We start from the raw sequence: 22,761 nt of genomic DNA, 5'->3' as shown, positions 1-22,761 counted from the left end.
GTGATTTACATATAAAAGCAGGAATAACTTTGAAATAAATCAAATGCTCCATTAAATAAGTGATCAGATGAATAATTACAAGGCTCATAGACTCAAAACCTACTTTCTAATAAGGCAGCTTGCATTCAAACAAAATTTAACTCATCACAGAAGAGAATCATTGGAGTTATTTTCACCTAACTGAAACAGTGCTGGAAACTTCTGAATACATACAGAATCTGCTGCCTTGAGTAAGGGGACAGCAGAACTAATCAGAGATTTTGACTGCTATTAATCAGGAGAGCAAAGAGAAGTGATTGCCTATGTACTTTCCTTATTCTCAAAACACATCTGTTCTCCAAGTTTGCTCACTACTGCAATATGGATGTGACATCTATCTTTTCCTCATTAAAGCAGAACTAGAGGCATTGGTTTGAAAAGCCAACTCAAACTAATGTGGCCCAGATTAAATAAAATAGTATTTGAAATTGAGAATATATTGAGTCTAAGGTAAAGAAATTACGGTTGGATTTGGACTGCACCACACAGGAATCCTGTTGCAGCTGTGATCAGGATACATGAGACTGTAGACTTCTGGTTATTTTTAAGTTCTCCCTTACAAATTCAGTTGAGTATTTACTCAAAATTAGTCAGGTGATTGAATGAATAACATAATAACTCTTCAGCTTCATAGCTGCCTCGGAGACTGGCTCACCTACGGGCTGACTTCCAGGCAACAAATCTGGCCATGGTCTCCACTAGGCAGGAATTTCTTGTCAAAAAGAATGTGGTAACTCAGACAGAGTGCCTGCCCAAAAATGTGGTGGTTCATGTTTTGGCTGCAGGGAGTGTCTGAGCCTGATGCTACCAATGAAGGGAGGCAGGGATTCCACCTGTGTGATGTGATGGTGAGCAGGTAAATGATCTGCTCAGTATGGTGGCAGAGCCTACAGAGCTGGTGGAGAGATTAAGCAGCAGATGAGATGTTACCAGGAGATAAACTGGTAGAGTATCTCCCTGCCAAACTTGCAGGAAAGACACCAGAGTGATATCCCGCAAACAATTGTGGACCCCCTGGCTGGCCATCACTGAGCAGAGGTAGGGGGTTCAAGAGATGAGGAGGAGTGAAAGCAGTTCCCACCTTGGCACTGCATACCTATCTCAATTCCCCAGGTTGCCCCTATGTAACAGGTTTGAGGCTCTGGAACTTGAGAAAGAGAAGAGTGAGGATGCAATTCAAGGTCCACTTAGAAGGTTGACTAGAGTGAAGTGATAGACTCCATGCCTAAAGACTGCTTCCACCAAGAAGGAAAGAAGTGTAACTGTCATAGGGGACTCCCTTCTGAGAGGAATGGAGGGCCCTATATGTTGGCCCAAGCCTGTGCACCATTTCCACACCACCTGCTAGCATGCAAGAATACTTGATGGAATCTTGGATGGCAATGATAGGGGAATTACCATTCATGGACTTGTGTAACTCATTCTAGGATATAGATTTATTTACATGAGCCTTACTTCCAGTTCTTCCTTTTCAACTGATTAGTGCACTGTTTGTGTAGGAATGTAGAATGTTAAATGAAGGTGGGAAATGAAAAGAAGGGAAATAAAATAAAAGAGAATGGCAGGTTAAAAGTTTACCACCAACGCATACACAGCTGTTTCAAGAAGTTTAATTACAAAAACAAAAACAAACAAAAAAACAAAAAACAACTATAATTATGAATTGATTTTGATACACACTGAACAAAAGGAAGCAGCTAATTAGTAAACTAAATCTCTTCTAGTTTGTATGGTAAGAGTTTCTATTGAAGTTAACTTCAAAGAGTTTCTTTAAAATATTAGCATCAAACATTTTTTGAGCAACAAAGAAATATCCTTTGATAGGAAAATTCTGTTGTCCTATATTTGTACTGATAATTGAATTGATAATTCTCAATGGAATTATAAGGTACCTCGTAAGACTTAAAGAAAGAAGTATGCTGTAATTAAATGATAAAACAAGCTAATAACATAAATCTGACAATATGGGTTCAAGTTACAGAAATTTAGATGTTTTTCATTTGAAAATAATTTAGTTGATTTTATTTTTCGAAGGAAAAATAGCTACATCACATTTAAAAACAGTCACATTAATATAAATCATAAAGCCCAATTATACAGTCATTCCTGAAAAAGAAGAAATTATAGAAATTCCAGTTATTTAATAAAGATTAGGTTTATACTAGATAGTAAGGTAGCTATTTGTCTTTATCAATACCCATCTCTTTAATCTTGGTCACTGCAATACATACAGAATTTAAGGATTATTTGAAAGACATTAGTAAATACATACTGCCATAGTACTTTTATCCCTACAAATTCTTTTGAGGGAGTTGTCACCCAAGCTATATTGCAGGACATTGAGTTAATATGCGATCTTAAATGTCAATGTAGTACAACCTATACAGACATAGATGTCCAGTTTTCAGCTTTGCCAAAGTATATTTTATTTTTAGCAGATGAAATCTGGTGTGGCTGCAAACGAGAAAGTACTCCAAAACATTTCATTAATATACTTATTTGAAGAACAGGGCCCACTGAAAATGTATTAGCTCAGTATGGGATTCAGTAATTCAGCTGGAATCTTGAATGTTTAAATCTCCTAGGCACTGAGCTATCATCAATGACTTTCCTAAGATTATGCAATTATATAAATTATACAATCACCTTCTATAAATGTCTTTCTACTAATGATAGAGCACCTAAGGTGATCAAGTCTGATCAGCACATTTAATTCTCAGACTCCTCAGACACGCCAAACAAATTCCATTACTCCTACATCTCTGTATAACATTGTATCAACACCTATGCATAAATATCTTTGCTTGCCCTCATTTGCACTCGCAAGGCTTTTAAGTAATTTTTAAATTGTTTTACTTAATGTTGCTGTCCCACCCACAACCTCATCTAAACCACAGTTATATAATGTTCATTTTTTGCATACTATAGGCTATTCTTCTCTTGAACAACCAGTAGGATTAACCTTACTAGTTATACAGTCAAGACAGCAGTGTACATAAGGTAAATTGTATACTGATTTATAGTGCTTTTGTTTTTGTGGGCTTTTTTTTTCTCCGACAACAGAACCTGTGTCATTATTCCTACAGTTTTCCAAATAATCTGCAAGTGTAACTACACAGTTTCTTATATACCCACCTATATTACAGTACTTTCATTTTAATGTTGCTGCAAGTTCCTGGTGTTTTTAGCTTAATACATCTGCATAAGTACAATTCACAGGAAAGGGTTTGTAGCATCCACTATGTACCTTGTACATGTACTAAACTGTCTCATTGTAAGCTTCTTATTGGTTTACAAAAACATCAGACTCACATCTGGAATTGTCTTTATAGAGGCCAGGATTTTCAAGCAGCCAGTGGATTTAAGCACATAAGTTCCAATGAAAAAAAAATAAGTACAAATCAATTCTTGGAATTGCTGAAGTATATTCGTACATCATTAATTCCAAGAACTAGGCACTACTGAAAAAAACTGTGTTCTAAATCAATAAACATATGCAAGAAAGTAAATTTCTTACAGCTATAATAAATTTAAGGAAATCCAGTTTTCCCTTTATATTTATAGCTGGGAGAAATAACCAGCTAGTTTCTTCCATAAACCTCGAAATCTTCATGCTTTTATGGAGGAACATTTAACAGAAGCACGTCCCTTTTCCCTCGTGAGTTTATAGTAATTTTGTTTGTTTCAGGATGGTTTTGACATTTTCATTTATTTCAATCTACTTTTCTTAAAGTCTGAAAAAACAATTCTGTATATTCAGAACATTAGAGATGAAATCCTTCTCCAGTGCCAGTGATGGCATAGCTCTTGCTGAGTTGGATGTTGGTTCTACTATTTCTCTTCTGTACATCTCCCAAATGGGAAGAGAAAAAATCTGGAGGAACAGAGTATGGAAAAAAAACTGTGCTGGTCACACATCCTTTAGTACTAAAAGTAGATTTTTTTTTCTTTAAGGGGCAGGGTAGGAATAAATAAAACAAGGTCACTAAACTTAGACCTGCAGAGCACTGAGAATTCCTCAAGAACTTCAGAAACCCAACCCATGATCAGTAAATCATTCTCTTTTGCAGTTTGATCAGCGAATAACAACATGCCTCAAAACACTCAACTGAATGGACCACAAGGCAAATTTGATGTATCTTTATCTAGCTTTTAATTACCTAAAAATAACCATCATCTGAGGCTGGTTTGGGGACATAATTTTGAACAGAGAATGTGAATTGTTTCTAATCATAAATATTGAATATTATTCTTACATTGTTTAGTTTGAAAGTAAACTTCACAGCTTCATCTTTAAGATAACGCTCATTTGAGATAATCCAAGAGCTTTCTGTTTTGTCCTGCATCAATTTTCTCTCTAAAGTGTTTGTTGATTGACTACATGTCAGCTACTGCTCTTGTGATGCATATGCTCAGACCTTTCCATTAGAGAAATCTTCCCTAAAAAAGCCAAAAAGCTTTTAAGCAGTAACAACGACAAGAATATAAACCCTGTATTTTACTGGAATGAAAAGTAGAAATAAACCCTTTAAACAAGAAAAGAATAACCACAACTTAACCAGAAATCATAGGAGTGAAAAAAGCTTGTGAACAGTTATTCAAATATCCTTGCAGGCAGACCACTGTTACAGGTTCATTTTTAGTTAACTCACTGACATTCTCAACTGCATTCTCTACGCTCAGCCTGCTCTGAACGCAGTAAGTTCCTTCTATCATCTCTCTGAGGATGCCTACTCACAACCATTCATGACACAGGCAGCAAGATCCTGATGCTATTATATACCTACACCTTGTCTGACACCAGCCACATCCTTTGCAGCCATCTCTGTTTGAAGTGTTCTCTGAAGCATCCCTGAAAATTGAACAGGGCTCCCTTCTCTCAGGGGAATCCTTTTAGCTGGGAACATGCAAATTACAGTAAGAAACCACAAAAAAATTATACCATCTGATGCAAGATACAGAGTAGGCCAGATTGCCATCCATACCTGCATGCTCACATTCGCACAAACAATCCCAATGGCACCAATAATGGGATCAGGGCACAAAATTCTTATATTTCAGTGATTTTAATGAGATTCAAAGATATGTCTTTGCTTGCTAAACTGAATTTTTGCTGAATATGGTATTCAGGTAACATACTAAGAGCATATATGCTTAATGGTTTTAGATGAAAATTACTTCCAATTAAAGTAAATCTGCAAAGCTGCAAAGTTACAAACTGTTGGAATTAAGGTTGTGTGCATCTGGTAGGTAGTTTTCAATGATGTGATCACAAAAGCTCTGAACAAAGCTTCCAATCTTTCCAGTGAACTTGGAGGAGCAGCAGCATATACCTCAGAAGATAAAAACCTCTGCAGTGTGGGTGTGAGTGAGGCAGAGAATGGCATATGCAGGATGGCTTCATACTAAGGCAAAAAATACATTTTCTCAGAGAACTGCATTCAGTGCCTAACTGCTGAAAACTTTGTGATGCTAACCAAGCTGCTTGAAACTTTTTCTAGCCTGTCATTATTGCAGTGGTCCTCATTTTAAAGTCATCTAAATCAACAGAGTAAAAATATGAATTTCAAGTGTGTTGTCTGCCACGTCCTTCCATGAGTTTCAAAAGCAAAGCTGAGTAGTGACTTCTAGGTGGTTGTGCAATATGGATACGCCTTACTATTTCCACAGTACATCTCTCTTTTCTCTCTTTCTACTGGTATTTGTTCAACATAGTCATTTTAAGGAAAGTGTGCAATCTTCAGAGAAGTGGGAACCTTATTAATGTACAAAAATAGAAAAACAGAGCGGTTTGCAGAATTAATGGTTACTGAAACCTTCCCTTTCAGTCAAGCTTATCACTGAATGTGCTTGGCAGAATGATTACTATGGAACAACAACAAGCAAACATTACTCAGATAGCAGCTATATTCTGACCTCAGCAAAACACTCTGGATAGCTATGGCTAAAGTCTACCTCATGCCTAGCAGCACAGAAATGTTTGCTTTAACAGGAAGAAGTTTAATCTATGCAAAAAAGAATATGGTACAGTAGCAGTACAGGAGCTATTCTAGCTCCACAAAACGTACAACGGGAAAGCACTTGGTACAAGAAAGATGCACCCAGAAAAATAATACAGATAATTCTCCAGAGGCAAAACGTAGAACTGCTCAACCATAACAATCTTGCTCAGAGGTCTGTTATACTTGCTTCCTTTGTTTCTCCCTGTTTCAGTAACTGCTGTGCATAAATGTGTGTATGCATGTATCTACATGAGCAAAGATCTGCTTACGTGGCAGATAAGGGAAAGTAGGCCTGAACAGAAAAGGTTTATCAGGCTTGGTTAAGGACAGCCACTGAAGACCAAAGTTTACTGAATCTTGGCTAGTGAAGAAAGTAAGGAGAAACTACAGATCTATGAATGGATTTATTGGTGGTGGCATCTAAGGTGTGCTTAGTTTGTACAAGGGATGAAACTGAATGACTATGGGTAAAAGCCACAAGTAGTCATTGGGAGACAGATTCTCAGCAGAAATGGCTTGGAAGCTACCAAAGAAAACTGAGGAGGTATCCAAGATGATAGCTCTTAGCCAACAGAATCACTGACTGGATGGCAAACCTGTGTGCAGATAAAGAGAGCATGAAGAAGGGAATCAGACATATAGTCAGCTTTCACTTAGTGTTTCAGTTCCTCTTCTGAGTATTTAGGATCCTATGGAGGGAAGTTGAGACCTAAAAAAAAGGAGCACCACACACGTACTCTCACTTCTGCCACACTAACAACATCTGTAGTTAGGCAATTTCTGAAATCAAGCCCATTAACATATATATCTGCTTTCCTGAGTCTGACTTTTCCAAAAAGAATATGCTAGAGAAATGGATATGATTTATTCATACTTTGAGCACAGTACAATTAATAAAATGGCAGCACTTAACAACACTTAAAAGTATGAACTCTTGAGCTTTATTCAGTAACTCAAAGTGGAACTTCTAGTGAAACTCACTAGAAAACTTAGGGAAAAAAATTCAACCTAGTTGAGTGCCACTGTTCCAGCTGTTCTTTACTGCTGTCTTTCTCATCTTATAAGAGAGTAAAAAAGTAATCTACTGTATCATAGCCTTAGCTTTACCGATGTAGTAGTTTTCTAGGTTTTTGCCCAGCCTGTCTGACAAGGACTACAGGAGAGCATGTTCCTGCTACTGCACAAACTCCTTCACAGAACCTACAACATTTTTTTAACTAGAATTTTACTCTTATTTCCTTTGTATCACATAATTTATACTCCATTTTATTCTTGAATATTTTTCTGTTCTTCCAACTCCCTTCTTCTATCTAGCACTAACAATCAAGCATGTTTATGTTTTTTGTTTTTCCTTATCTAAGGACTGTACTTTACCCTTCCCCTCTGTAAAGAAAGAATTTGCTGAAATACTTTCACCTTGTGAAAATCCAATCTCTGGTGCCAGATGGTACTTTTACTCTGTTAAAAGAAAGAAAGCAAAGAAGGAACGCTGGCCTCCATAAACAGCCTACCTAATTATTATCAAGCTGCATGGGTCTGGGTGGGACCTCTTCAAACACAAGCCTGGCTCCCTCCATTCTGCACACTCTTGGAACATCACAGAAGTTTGAGGACTTAAATAACCTCCTTTGCCCTCGTACCAACTCTGAGAATATGAATCCATCATCCCACAGAAATGGTGAGCTGCAACACAACCCCGATACCATCTTGGGTTGTCAGAAATAAAGACGAAGAAACAATTGCACCAGAAGGATGCAAGGATGCCACAGGGGTTCAGAAAAGGCCAAGGGCCAAGTATTATGTACAGTAAACAGCAGGGAAGTCAGTAGCCATCCTCCATATGACACATGCCCTTGCCTGCTGGGCCTCAAAACCCCTCTTCAAAAATCTGAGGTGAGTGCAGGAAGGAAGGGTAATCCTAGGAAGGGGAAGTAAAACTGAGGGAATCAGCTTAAAGATTTGAATTTACTGTGCACAGTTGTAGCCTTCTAGCTTGCAAAAAAATGTATATGTCAGCTGGCAATGCTTCTTGCCAGCTGATACTTTAAGATTCACAAAGCATGAAGGATGAAATCTTTGATATAACTGCACAAATAATTCCCCATATAACAACTGCATTTATGTCAATGAAATCACTCATATAGAACAATGATTCTCAAAGCTTTAGGTACCTTTTACTGATCAATAGCACTTAATAGATGCAAAGAGAACATGAAAATTCAGTATGCATGCTTGCAGAAACAGGACTCAATTTTGCTTCAAAGCAGCATACAAACAATATACTCATACAGAACTATAGTGTCATATGTATGCTATTTAGGTTAGAAAATACCTTCAAGATCATCACATCCAACTGTCAACCTGACCTACTGAGTTCCATCACTAAACTATATCTCTTAGTGTCACAAATCTGGGACCTTTCGCACATTCAAAACAATTGCAGTTCTTGAGATGTTTTTAAGCAACATCCTTAAAGAAATAATAGTTTCAGTGCTCAGTGGCAATTAAGCTGTCCACAAAATAAATAAACAAGAGACAAAAAACAACCCCAGAGCTGGTTTTCATTATGAAAACAACTCTGGCTTAGAGTTTGAAGCAGAAATATTGTTTTATTTTCCTAAGAAAAACAGTGTTCTGTTTTCACATAATATCAATTTTAATAAATTTACAAGGACACACATTTTAAAATAGATTATTATGGACTAGTGGAGAAAATGAAGATACAGACTTTGACTTTAGATATTTACCCCAAAACAACTGGCACACCTAAAATGGGAAATTATACACCCTCCACTTGGGTGCACACCATAAGTAAATGGACACCACCAAATTCAGATTCTCTGATGTCCTTTGCAATGCCCACCTCCTGCTGCTGGCTGTATGAGAAACCTGTGCCTTCATGATCCTTACACTGGCATCTAAGAGCTTATGGATATTTGGGATGAACTGGTACCCTGCTGATTCTCAGAAGAGTTATGGTCAGCATTTGCAATAATAAGAATATGATAATAAAAGGCACAGCCTTTTTCTTATAAATATGTTTACAAAAAAATGAGGTTAGGTATACTTAGGACTCTTTGTAAATAATAATTTTCATCTGAATACGAAATAGCCATGTATTTCAAGATTTACTAAGAACTGATTTTTAAGCTCAGATTCACCCAGTTACTCTTAGGAACTTCACTGAGGAGTTTAGAAAGCCACAAGGCTCATGCGATCTTCCTGCGACACAGCAGAAATACAGAAAATGCAAGAGAAAATTCAGCATCCCCCATACGTGAATTATGTGCCCTTCAGATTCACAATAGGAATCACTCTCTACAATGACCACTGAGGAGCCCCAACAATAATAAAAAAAGACATTGCAGAGGGATAATTTAAAAAGTTTCAAAAGCCTGCAAATATCAGGGGGTTTAAATCTAACAATTTACAGAGCTGCAGAACATGATGTTCTATGTAATTCTAGTGAAAGGAGACCTTTCTTAGAGAAAGATTAGAAATACAGAAAATACTGGGGCAAGAACAACTCTCACAAAGTGAAAAATTCCTGCTAGTTTTATTCTAAGACTCTGCAGTCTTCCACTTTGCTTAGATTTGTCATCCAAGTTACAGCTCGAAAGGAAGTCATGCTGCTGCTGCTGCTGCTTCCAGCACTTTGATTGCTGTAATTGTGCTGTACACAAAAAAGCTACATGACAGTTTAAATATCTGTTTTCAGTTTGATGGGATTTGAAACACTGGACACATTTAACCCCAGAAATAAAATTTTCTAAAGGAAACTCAGCTGAACTTTAATTTTAGTGGCATTACTGAATAGTTTCTATAATTTACTGACAGTTAAGTGCCCTTCAAATTGTAAGTGCAAATTATTAGTATGGGCTGTATTGAAGTCCATTATTGAAAAAAAAGAAAAAGAAAAAAAAAAAAAGGTCCATTCTGCCTGTTCAGATATCAGCAAAAACACTCAGGTTAAAGAAAGAAGCATAAAGCCAAAGCAGTCTTTTAAAAATATTATAACAACTTGTGTATCTTTATCATGGAAGAGGTTTTTGATAGTTAATTTGACCACAGTTTTGAAAGGATTTAATGTCTCTACTTAAAGCCCCTGTGTGGGTGAGAAATATCTCTGTAAAAGAAAGCCAGAATAAAAACAAAACAAAACACCTTATGTGAAACTTATTACATGTGGGGCAGAAAGTTTATCTGGGGCCCCATGTGAAAAATCAGGGTTAGGCAAAAAGTTCTACTATCCGCTTATCCAAAAATAAAGGAAAGTTCAGAGACTTGACTTGTTCAAAGTGTCAGCCAAGGGTTCCATAAGTCTTACACATAAAGGTAACCTACTGCCTCTGAAAAATCCCAAATCTTCAATCTTAAATCTCCCAAGGAGATGTCAAGGGCATCTTGTGACCATGTCTTCAACTGCAGCAGGCCCTCCTCTAACAAAGGATACTGCCAAGGAAAACCATTGCTTTCTCATAAGCTTAAATTGTAGTTTAACTCTTATCTGTTCAGTCTTTGTGATGGGATTCTGATACTTTAAGTCTGCAGGAAGCTGAGGAACTTGTGCTCATGAAATCTATTTGTTGAAAGATAAAACAAGGATGTTAACATGCTTTCTTTCTTTCTGTTTAGCTTCTGCAGATGTACTGTTACAAATTGTGCCAGTGATTCAATTCAGTTGTAGTGAATCAGGACAGTTTATGAAAATAGAAAACTATGAAGAAGAAACTATCACAGAAAAATTGAGAATGCTTTTTTAATGTGCTTAGTTTTAGTTGTTAAAAAGGAAAAAGAAGGCAGCCAGGTAGGGAAGAAAAAAAGAGAAATAGGAAAGAGAGATAATGAAAGCGAGGCATGCATGTAGGCAGGTTGGTTCTATGCCTTTTCAGGTGGAAATATGCATGCAGTTCTATACATTCTTGAAGTGAATTTCCTTTAAATCACTGAATCATGAAATCCCTTGGGACGGAAGGGACCTCAAGGATCATCAAGTTCCAATCCCCCTGCCCCAGGCAGGGTTGCCAACCACTAGATCAAGTACTAGGTCAGGTTTCCCAGTGCCTCATCCAAACAAGCCTTGCACACCTCCCCAGATGGGGCATCCACAACCTCTCTGGGAAGCCTGTTCCAGCACCTCACCACTCTCTCAGTAAAAAACTTTTCCCTGACATTTAATCTAAATCCTTCCTCCCTTAGTTTAAATCTATCCCCCCTTGTCTTATCACCATCTACACGTGCAAAAAGTTGATTTATCTCCTGTTTATAATTTCCCTTTGAAAACTAGGAGGGCACAGTAGGGTCTTCCTGTAGCTTTCTTTTGTTCAGACTCAACAAGCCTAGTACCATCAGCCTGTTTTCAGAGGAGAGGTACTCTGACCATCTGCAAAAACTCCTCAACTTTCCTGTATTGGTGACTCGAGATGCCATACTCCAGGTGGGGCCTCATGAGGCACAGCACAGAGGGTCAATCCCCTCCCTCTCCATGGTGGCCACTCCTCTTCTCATGCAGCCCAGGACGTTGGGCTTCTGGTTGGCCTTCTGGTCTGCGAGCACACACTACTGGCTCCTTTTAAGTTTTTCATCTACCAGGGCCCAGAAGTCTTTCTCAGCAGGGCTACTTTCAAGGAGTTTTTCTCCCAGTTAGTAAACATTTCCAGGATTACTCTGACCCAAGTGAGAAACATTGCACTTTGCTTTATTGAACCTTATTGTGTTCACTAAGTTCACAAAATGAATGTAGACAATAGCGGACAATTGTAAGCACTGACAAAATTACTCTAGGAATTTAATAACCTATTAGTTAATTAATGCTTGTAAGTGCCATAAGGTCATTTATGGGAGATTATAAATTTTCTTGGGAAATACCAGACTGGTCACCTGATACCCACAGTCTAGTTTACTTTTTGAAGCTTCTTCATCATGCTAATTCTATTTATACATACAAATAGAAAAATAAAGTACCCATCATCTACATTCCATAATGTCTCATTAGTTACTGACTGCACATTACAACAGTTTATGATTGTGTCATTATAAATTGATTAAAAACACCTCAGGATTCTTAGTCTGAGTATGCAAATGTCCATGGTTTTTGGCACTAAAGGACAAGATTTAGTGATGAGATTCAGTAGGTCAGGTTGACAGCTGGACACAGAATCACAGAATGACAGAATCATCTAAGATCATCAGTTCCAGCTGTCAACCGGAAGTTACCATATCCACTAAACCGTGTCCCTATGTGCTACATCTATGTGTTTCTTGAAGGTCTTTTCCAACCTAAATTACACTATGATTCTATGAATTTGTATTAGAGAAAGAATGTGGTTCTTAACAGCATAGCAGTTCATTTTCATTGTGGCTTATGTAGTCCTTCCTCCAGTTAAATGGACTGTAGTCTGAACTGTCTGAATTCAGAACTTCTTTTAATGACATACTGTTTAATGTCAGTTCACATTCCTAGAAGAGACACTGAATTGCAGCATCTCGGGAGAATACTCATTGCCTCTGCAGTTACCACTGTTACTGTAGTTAGAAAACCCTGAAAAAGGGGAACCAGGCAGGAGAGGATGGTCACAGCTTTACCTTTCTCATGTGATATGACATAAAGCTGAAACTGAATACATGTTGAACACTACTCCATTTTGTGAATTCTCAACAAGTTTAAGAGCTAGCCGTATGATATAATTTCTACCTCTTTACTCCAGAGTTTCACCATTTCTTCCTACTGTGGAGAAGATTTTTCTTTCCTTTTTTTTTTTTTTTTTGTTTGTTTGGTTTTTTTTGTTTTGTTTTGTTTTTCATTCTAAGACAGGACTTCAGTTAATTGAAGGAAAAGTATTTATACATGTATTTAATGGGAAGAAGAGAAGAAGAGAATAGGAATGAGTAGGAATACCTTTTGCTGGATTCCAAACTTACAGTACAAGGTGAATTACTACATAAATAGCACTACCATGCTTTTCAATTCATTAATAATTAAATAATTACTTCCCAAGATAGAGGAGAAAAGCCATTTGTGCTCTCTTGTTATTCCTGCAGTGAAAATCCCTAAAGAAAGGCTTAATCTCATTTCACTTTCATTCAATATATCCATTATAAAACTGCTAAAATGATCAAAGAAGTAGGAACTGAGTATGTATCCTCCACCCTCCATATGTTTTCTGTCTTTCTTTATTACTTTTGATCTTTTTATCCTTCCCTTCAAGATTTGCTAAAGTTCTGTAATATATACATCCGTTCTGTTAATATTACATAGCGTGAAGGACTAACTTTTTTGAGGTAAAAATATACGATTAAATTTCTGACAATAATCATATGTTCAAGAGCTCTGTAATTATAATAATGTATCTTGCTTTTTCAGATCATAGCTTTGACCTTCCACTTCTTCCCAAGATGGAGCACTTAAAATTAAAATGGAATACAGTATTTTTAATCTGTGAAAGATTTTATTATCAGAATATGAGCACATATGCAATTTGTGAGTAGCTGACCATTTCTACTCATGTTTACACGTAGCGTACAGAGTTCCCAAGCTTTTTATAGATGCCATTCCATCTCCAGCAGTATGTTTCATTTCTGCTGGACACGTGACCCTAAAATATAAGCAGGAACATGGAATTTTTGTCCTCCTATGTTCCTCTATTTTGCAGAGGAACTATATTTCCTGATTTTGTTCATTAAAACTTTACTAAAAAGAATGAAGACGTAACTTCTTGGTATTAGCAATATCAAACAGTTTTATGGAAGACATGTGAGTTGAATCTTTCCAGTTCAGCTTTAAAGAACTATGCACATTTTACAAGACTACATGATCTAGAAGCCAGAGAGAAGGAAGGAGTGATAAAAAACATCAGCAATCTCCAAAATTAACAGGAAAGAAATAAAAAACACAGCATGGGATCAAAGGGATAAATACATCCCCAAAGAGTTTTTAAATCATTTTTTTTTTTAAGTCTGTTACTCAACTTTTCTTTATTTGTGAACTGAGAGCTTCCTACTGTGCTTGTAGGAGTAAGTCATGGTAGGCAGGAAGTTCTAACACACTACAATGTGTTAAAGTAATACCAACAGTGACAAAATAATGTGGCAATGTGGGAACCTCAGCAGGCAGTCATTCAAAATGGTTGATGTTAAAATGGCAAGCACAAAGAATATTTGTCAGTGACAAAAGAAAATCAATATTTAAAATCAATGCCAGTCATGGGGAGCAGTGAGAACAAGTAATAAAAGACCACAAAGCACCTTTGGGAATGCTTAGAAGAAAAAAAAACAGAAAAAATATAAAACCCTTACACTGAAATAAAAGCCTCTTTGGCCCACTTTGGGATAGATTTGCAAGTCAAAATCAGAAACAATACTGTTGCTGATTTCTCATGTTGCCACTTCCAGCCAGCTCTAAAAACATAAAACTTAGTAGATGGGTGTATGAGTTAAGTAAGATTCCAAAATACCAGATTAACATCCTTCTTTTAATTTTAATAATTTTTAACTGGTATGAGATTGTATACAAGAGAACATCCCAAATCTATTTGCTGGTTCTCTTCTACCTTTATGCCATACAACTGGACAGGAAGACACACTCACCAGTGCTCACCTGCCCAGCACTTTTTATGAAGCAGAATTCTAAAAGCTGTTTGAAAACCCCTTTTTGTACAACAGTGGTGACAGAAGTGTAAAGACACGGTTATCCTTCTCATTAGGTCTGATCTAATTGGGCAGTTTGTTGCTGTAATGACGTGCTAGAGTGAGAGAAAGTTACAACAGAATAATAGAATTGTAGAATCTTCAGAGTTGGAAGGGATGTTTGAGGGCCATCTAGTCCAACTCCCCTGCAACGAAGAGGGAAATCCACAGCTAGATAAGGTTGCCCAGGGTCTAAACCAGCCTTGCCTTGGAAGTCTCTGGGGACAGGACATCCACCACATCTCTGGGAAACCTGTTCCAGTTCCTCACCATCCTCACTGTAAAAGATCTTAAGCTCTGCACAGAGCCCACAGGATACTTGTCTGAATTGTTATTAGTTCAAGAATGGCATTGCTCTACATGCCTCTGCTATGCTATATCTAAGCTAGGAAGGATTTCTACGCTGAAACACCTGAACAAATCTTTGGGAATTAAGAATGGCTGTACAAGGGCAAAACTAGTAAAATCTGACAGACCCAGAGTGTCGACCTGAAATGTCTTGAAAAATTTGCATTAGAAAGGCTTTATATTACCTGTAGCACACAAATTATGTCAATCTTTCCATCATCACTAGCAGCTTTAGAGAGATAGATGTATACTTAATTAGATGGTACATGCCCATCTTACTGATGTGCATCTCAAGTAGTTAGTAGATTTAAACACCACAACAGCCAAATGGGAAAGGGATACATTCACCTTACCACCTTAAGGAATATGAACTAAATCAAAGATACCTATTAAGTGGTTTTCTCGAGGTCTGCAGGAAATGGGTACTTGGCCAATAAACCGAACCCAGACCTCCAGAGTTCCACTCTATTCCCTTAGCTGCTAGGATACTTCCTCTCCCAAAATACAGCACATTTTATTGAGAAAGTAAATTCTAAATAACTGAATATGTGAAGTAAATGAAGTTCCACCAAAGCACAGAACCAGACCCATGCAACAATTGAAAGAGAACTTCTAATAGTGCTCCCTTTTACAGTCACAGCAGTAATATTTAAAAAGCCCAGAGAGGAATTACTAAAACCAAATTTACTATGAAATTTAGTTAAAATGATGCAGGATAACAGAGAGACTTCACTACCTTTTTCCAAGAAACCCATCTTTCACAGGATATTGTATGACAAAACCCTTAGATATTAAAGGTCAGAAGAATGTACACCAAAGGTAGGATGTATGTTCTCCAATCTGGCTAACTCTTTCCTAAATTCAGATTTATAAATCATGTTTCTCTTAAGGAACAAGAGCCAGCCAAACCCTTGAAAAATAACAAGCACAGTACTTAGTAAGGATTTCATGCACAAAGAACACCTTCAAAATACTGCAAAGGCTTTACATGCATGGATTTTGTCAGAAGCTTATTTTCTTTTTACTTTTGGACAGATAGAACTGAAACAATAACCCATGGTGAGATGAATAAAGTTCTGAGTATTTATCTAGACTTTGATGCTTTGCTTTCTTTGGTCTGTATTTTTGTATTTGTTTCATTAGAATGAAGTCTATATGGGGCACTATTTTAATGAAATAGTATTTTAGTGCATTGCTTTCTTTTGAATGTCACTGACATCCAGCAAGGTCATAGAACACTGGAAAACCTTCAGATTTTGACAAAGGAGGATGAGAAGAAAACTGCAGTTTTAATTCAAGAGTACTAAGCACTCATGATGCAGGAGGTTTACATTCCCCGGAACATACATTACCATTTGTTCCTAATCACATGATTCCTAACTAAGGCAAAGGCAGACCAGGTAAATCAAATGCTATCCTAACATTCACATGGAGGCATTTTCATTGCGAGTTCAGCTATATTTTATTCACATAGTTATTTTAGAATACCACAAAAGATGTTTCTGTTGCTTCCAAAAACAAGAACTAAATTGGGGAAAAGTAATAGTCAGTCACCACCTATATGCATCTTCCCCTCCTCATGTGAGTCTATTTTCAAGATGGAACCAGAGTAGTGAGGTACTCCTGTGTTCATTATGATTAATCGTGTTTCTTGGTGTGTGTAACTGTATTTTGTCATTACTAAACAAGTATGTCTGTGGTAAATAACCTAGGAGTGGATTTGATTTATGCAAAAATTACCAGAGATAAAGAAAAATTACTTAAAGTAATTATAATTGCTTAAAGTAAATATATATAAATATATATAAGTACAAGATTAAATATCTTTCTCTTTTGAGCACACAATACAAAGCATTTATATGGAACACATTTTTCTAATCTTCTCAATTTGAATGTCATACATTTCTTCTTAATCTAACAAATTTTGAAGAACTGCAGAATTAAATGCATTTTAAATGATTTTTGTCCATAAATACTGCAGCTGCTATCTTCCACCGCAGTCCTTATGCCAACATTTGAGTAGTGTTGGTTACACACAGTGATTCATTAAAAAGCCATGTCATACCTGTAGACATGCAGGAGCTCTACCCTGGGGTTTATTCACGTCAACAGCCACAAGCTGCCAACCTCCAGCAGCATCTTCATGAAACATCTTGAAAGGGAAAACAGTTGTCAGATATGTTTTACATGCCAATAAATACAAGTGAAGTATAAATAAAAAGAATATTAAAAATAAAATTATAAAGAATAAATACGAGTGAAGGTCCTTAAAGACCTGCATACATTTTCATGATAGTTAACTTAAAATGAAAGAGGAATAGTTTTTATTGCTGCAGAAGAAAAGCAAGTAACACACACTTTTCCCAACATAAATAGGTTCTATAAATTTTACTCAGGTAACATCAAACACAAGGTATCTCTATTAGTCCTTACACAGAAACTGATTCAACTTAACTCTGATCCCTACCATCACATTGTGGTACCCATTTATAATATATTTCTTCCTTAGTAAACTCAATCTAAAGAAATACAAACATACTGTGACCCAAAAGTATGTTTCACAATGCATTTTCAAATAAAAGACAGCTCTTGACTTTTTTACTCGCAAAATTATTTTAGCCCAAGGATCAGACTTCATTTTTCTTGTACTGATGTACATCAAGAGTAACCATGAAGTACTTCTGTACTGTTACTGAAAGATTTTATTAATGTAAATAGCCGAACAATATCCCAGCAATTATGATGTAAATGGAACTCTCTTGACCACAGTGGTACTCACATTTTACCAACTCTTTTTTTCTGGGGGGGGAAAAAGTCAGAAACAAAAGGCCATAATAGCTGTACAGTGATGGGCTTAAGAAATAATAAGAAGTCATGTCTGGGAGTGATTAACACTGCCCTTAAAATGTCCTTGATAGAAAATAAAAGGCTCTACCATTTTTGTTGCTGTCTAAGGGTCTGCATGCATTATTTAACGAAGCAGGGAAAAGTTCCCACCTCACTCCCATTCTTTTCTTGACCCTCAGCACCAAGCAGGCCATCTCTAGAACACAGCCAGAACTGCATATTTGAAGGCTAAAAGACTGTTCATTAGACAGATGTAGTTGTGATGACGTTCTTATGTAGCATTTAGGTACCAGGAGGAGCTGCCAAATCAGATCAGCATTTACTTCTCTTTGTACCATGCTTCAATGTGCAGAGCTGAAGAGCTTTGCAAGAACTTTCCTTTTATCCTTCTCCATAGCCCCCTTCATTGACTTTGACTCTCTTCCATAGGACTAAGATTCTGGACAACTTTAATGACTTATGAAGTGGTCAAATGAAACAAGATACTGATGCTCTTTCTCAAGTGTATTTCATACACAAAACAATCAAGGTATTTAATTTGCATTTGGTGCCTTGAACAAGAAACCCTGGAATAAATTTCCTTTCCTTCTTAATACAGAAGATAAATCCTTTTTTTTTTTTTTTTTTTTGGAAGCAGTACTCCCTTTATGTCTCATTATATCAGTGACTCAATGAACAAAGTAACCATTTACTTGTCTCCAGCCTACATACCATTTTTATTTTGCATTATACTATTTATATTCAATATGTTCATATTTCTTCAGCAACATGACGTTATTTTGGATTTTTTTTTCTTATTCTTGGAAAACTTTAATATTGGCTGCTTCTTGAGTTTCCCTATATAGACCTCTCTGTTCCAGAGGATGTAGCTAAGCCTCTGAGAAATAAAAACTGCATTCCTTATGCTTAGTATGTATTATGTAAAAAAGTCTTTTCTTGTTATACATTACATTGATACCAACAAGTCTTCTTTGACAAAGCAATAAATGGTGCATCAATGCGATAAAGTCTATTTGAGGCAAAAAATATAGTAATAAGTAGAAAAATAATAGATTTATATAAGGATTACAAGAATATCCAAAGGTACATCAGAAACCATTAATAAACAGTTTTGGAGATACTTAAATATACTTAATATATACATTAATATTTATATTATGATATTATATATATATATAATTAATATATATATTAATTAAATATACTTAAGTATATTAAGTATATATTAAGTATATATTTAAGTATATTTAATTAATATACTTAAACTCTGGTTTAAGAAAACAAATAATCTCTAGCTATGGAGATTAGAAAAAAATTCTCCATCAGTGTATTTCTCACATCTGTCCTTCCTAAGGGCTTTTCGCATGCAATTGGTACTGGTCTCTCAAAGATGGCAAAAAGCTCTAGACTGGAAAAGCCTGACCATTTGTACACTCAGGTTATTTAATATGATTGTTACAATCATGAGTGAGGAAGTTTAAATCTCAACCTGTGTGCCCTTATTTTTCAGCCTGGGTCTTTCTTACTACCCAGTCTGAGCTTAGTGCAATTTCTATCTTCCTTCTACCCATTATCTTCAATCCAGGCTCTCTCTTTCTATTCCAACTTCAAATCTGAGCACAGCTCTTTCATTGCCTCAGCACTTTGTTCACACTTCAGCTACACTCTGACCTCTCTTATTCCAGCTACAGTTAGCAATTTCAGCTCTTATTCCTTAGCAAAGAAAGTGACATTCATTCGGCAACCTTAATTCCAAACCTTCCAATGACATGAGAAACAAACTACTGTTCTACTTAATTTAGATAGAAACTTTGCTATAAGATACCCAGTTAACTAGAGAACCACATTACTCTTCTCTACCATATTTTTATTAAGAAGATAATATACTCTAGAATAGAATTTTATATGAAAATACGTATACCAACTGTAAAACATATGTGGTAACACGTGAACTCGTATATAACTGAACCTAGTGGGATGCAACAATAATTAACTGGAATGTTTTACTTATTCATTCTTAAACAAAAAAACTATCAAATCCTCAAAGAAACTCAGTATTGGGTTCATCACCTGAGTGGTGGCAGTTGAAGTGGTACTACTCCTGGATCCCCACATCTGCTGGAACTGCACCCTAATTTCCGCAAATGTTTCAATGATGACTGCAATAAAAACATTCTGCAAAAAGAACAAGAAAGAATGGCTGAAATGAAGCTCAGCAAGCAGAAATTAGAAGAAATTCATTCCAATCTGTATTTCAGACACGTATAAGAGAACAAATTTTTCAGTACCTTAACAAGCCAGGCCAGAAAGAAAATTAAGGTGATGAAATAGAAATATGAACGCCATCGGGGAAAGCTGTCAATCGCGCGGTACATGAGGAATACCCAGCCTTCCTGAGAAGCAGCTTCATAGACAGTAAATATGCTCGTGCCTGAGAAAAAAAATGAAAATGTTTGGCATTAGGTCCCCTGAAAATTTCCAATATCAGCAAACAATCACCTTTTATCCATTTTATTTTTCTCTTCTCTAAAAGGTATCAGCTCTCCTATCATCACTTCAAAGAGAATATTTTCAGGTGCATTTCTGTTTCTTCTTTATGTAATTGAATATGAATTGATTTCATATCACATCAGATTTCACTACCTTCATGGACACACATATTTAATCCCTTAGATTAGTTGACTGCGAACAGGCAAATGTCTCCAAAGGCAGAATTTGTCCCACCTTGTCCCTTCAGTAACACTTGTAACAAAAGGTAGCTTCTATTCAAACTATCAAGTTCAGCATTCAGCAGGTGAAAGGAACCACTATTAACATAAGGCAGATGGAGTAGCAGCAATATGCCAAGATGGTGCCTGACAAAAGAAAAGTTATGAGGGGTTTAAATAAGTGGCAATCACTTTTGAATAAAAGCTGTGAAGTTACTGCTTCTTCACTTAAAACATAAGATCTAAACTCATCCTAAAGGCTGAGGGATAAAGTGCTCTAGCCAGCTCCTTCTTACTCCTTATCTCTACAACAGAAACTTAAAAATTCTGATTGTGGTTGGCAAGTCATATGTCAGTTTAGGTTGGATGTTAGAAAACACTTCTTTACAGAAAGGGTAGTTAAACACTGGAATAGGCTTCCTAGGGTGGTGGTTGAGTCACCGTCCCTGGATGTGTTTAAGAGCTGATTGGATGTGGTGCTCAGGGATATGATTTAGCAGAGGGTTGTTAGGGTTAGGGTATTATAGTTAGGCTGTGGTTGGACTTGATGATCTTCAAGGTCTTTTTCCAACCTGAGTAATTCTATGATTCTATGATTCTGTTATTCTATGGAACTGTTACTGCTGTAAGCTCTGTATAGCTACTCTGCAAAGCACAGGGCAGGCTTGTGAACAGATTTAAGTGTGCCAAATGATCACACAGAATCACAGAATTATCAAGGTTGGAAAAGACCTAGAAGATCATCTAGTCCAACCATTACCAATACTTTCTGGCTAAATCATATTCCTCAGTGCCACATCCAAGTGTTTCTTGAACACTCCCATGGTCGGTGACTCCACCACCTCCCTGGGCAGTGCATTCCAATTCCTGACTACTCTTTCCGAGAAGTAATACTTCCTAATGTCCAGCCTGAATCTCCCCTGACGCAGCTTAAAACCATTCCCTCTAGTTCTATCACTGATTACACGAGAGAAGAGGCCAACCCCCAGCTCACTACAACCCCCCTTCAGGAAGTTATAGAGAGCTATAAGGTCTCCCCTTAACCTCTTCTTCTCCAGGCTGAACAATCCTAGCTCCCTCATGATGCGCGTGTCTCAGTTGTATCACTAGCTGCAATTTGGCTATGAAAACATTATGCTTAGTAACATAGGAGCTACAGTTACCTGCACCAGATGGAATGCTAAAATGCCCATGTCCCAGTTCACAGAAACAATACAGAGTGAAGTTCAGTTTCTCCACTTATATGGAGCTAGGGTGATGTGGCTTAAATGATGTTCTAGAACGGACTTCAGAGTTTACAAACTGAATCAAGAATCTTATCTTCAGCAGCCCCCAACCAACACTTAGCTGGCAGCAGTTACACACAGGCACCCTCCCCACCAGGGGGAATACGTTTGTTATTCCATTTATTAACCCATGAGAAACAGCATTCAGACAATGACAGACTTTTAGCTATAATGTAACTCTAATTTAAGCGGTCAATTTTTTACACATGGGCTAAATTTAAGAACTTCTGATTTTGTTTTCATCCTATCAATTAGCTAGTCATTTGCTAATGACAAGTCTATTATGTATGAAAGGTCAAATAGGGATAGATCTCAAAATCTCAATACGGAAAAATAAAACTAGAAAGAGAAGTGCCATGTACTCTTTATTCTTCTCTCTATTTTTGCCATGTAAAAGGAACGAACTAAGAAGTCTCCAATAAACAGTATGTAATATATAAATTTGGAAAATATAAAGAAAAAAAAAAAGAAGAGTAGAGATTTTTCTAGATTTGTCATAAGGAATGATATTTTGGTATGAATAAAAACACTTGCTGGGGATCAATTTTCTTACCCATTAATTTTTCCCCCTGTGTGGCTTAGTAAGTAATGATAGGTGAGCTTTGCTTTACTGAGAATGGAGATATTTATAAACCTGCAGTGCTTGGAAAGTGCTAACTCTGCTAATGCCCCCCAAAGAGAGCATCTCCAAAGTTCAATGGTAAACTTGTCATATGAGTTACAATAAGAAAGAGTTTGATCCTCTCTAAGTACAGAAAAATATGACTGTTTGCACAATTAATATATATAATTAACTACCTTTTCCTCATTAAGCAGTCTTGGAAAGAAATGCATAATAATAAATGA

At 36.7% G+C, this 22,761-nt stretch overlaps 1 protein-coding gene across 5 annotated transcripts in view; it reads right to left on the bottom strand.

The window, feature by feature from the left end:
* Nucleotides 1-22,761, bottom strand: part of NALCN (sodium leak channel, non-selective) — a 197,096-nt gene that overhangs the window by 102,410 nt on the left and 71,925 nt on the right. For all 5 annotated transcript variants that reach the window (XM_085552963.1, XM_015851497.2, XM_015851496.3 and 2 more), the window contains 3 exons: nucleotides 20,210-20,352; nucleotides 19,992-20,096; nucleotides 17,140-17,226 (listed from right to left, as the gene is read on the bottom strand). In XM_085552963.1, coding sequence (XP_085409089.1) covers nucleotides 17,140-17,226; nucleotides 19,992-20,096; nucleotides 20,210-20,352 — 335 coding nt within the window. The remainder of the gene's footprint in view (nucleotides 1-17,139; nucleotides 17,227-19,991; nucleotides 20,097-20,209; nucleotides 20,353-22,761) is intronic.

This window comes from Coturnix japonica, chromosome 1, assembly GCF_054131305.1.
Source record: "Coturnix japonica strain WE chromosome 1, WE-NBRP24, whole genome shotgun sequence".
NCBI classification, from domain to species: domain Eukaryota; kingdom Metazoa; phylum Chordata; class Aves; order Galliformes; family Phasianidae; genus Coturnix; species Coturnix japonica.
Note: the sequence above shows the minus strand (reverse complement) of the source record. Positions and strands in the feature narration are given on the sequence as shown.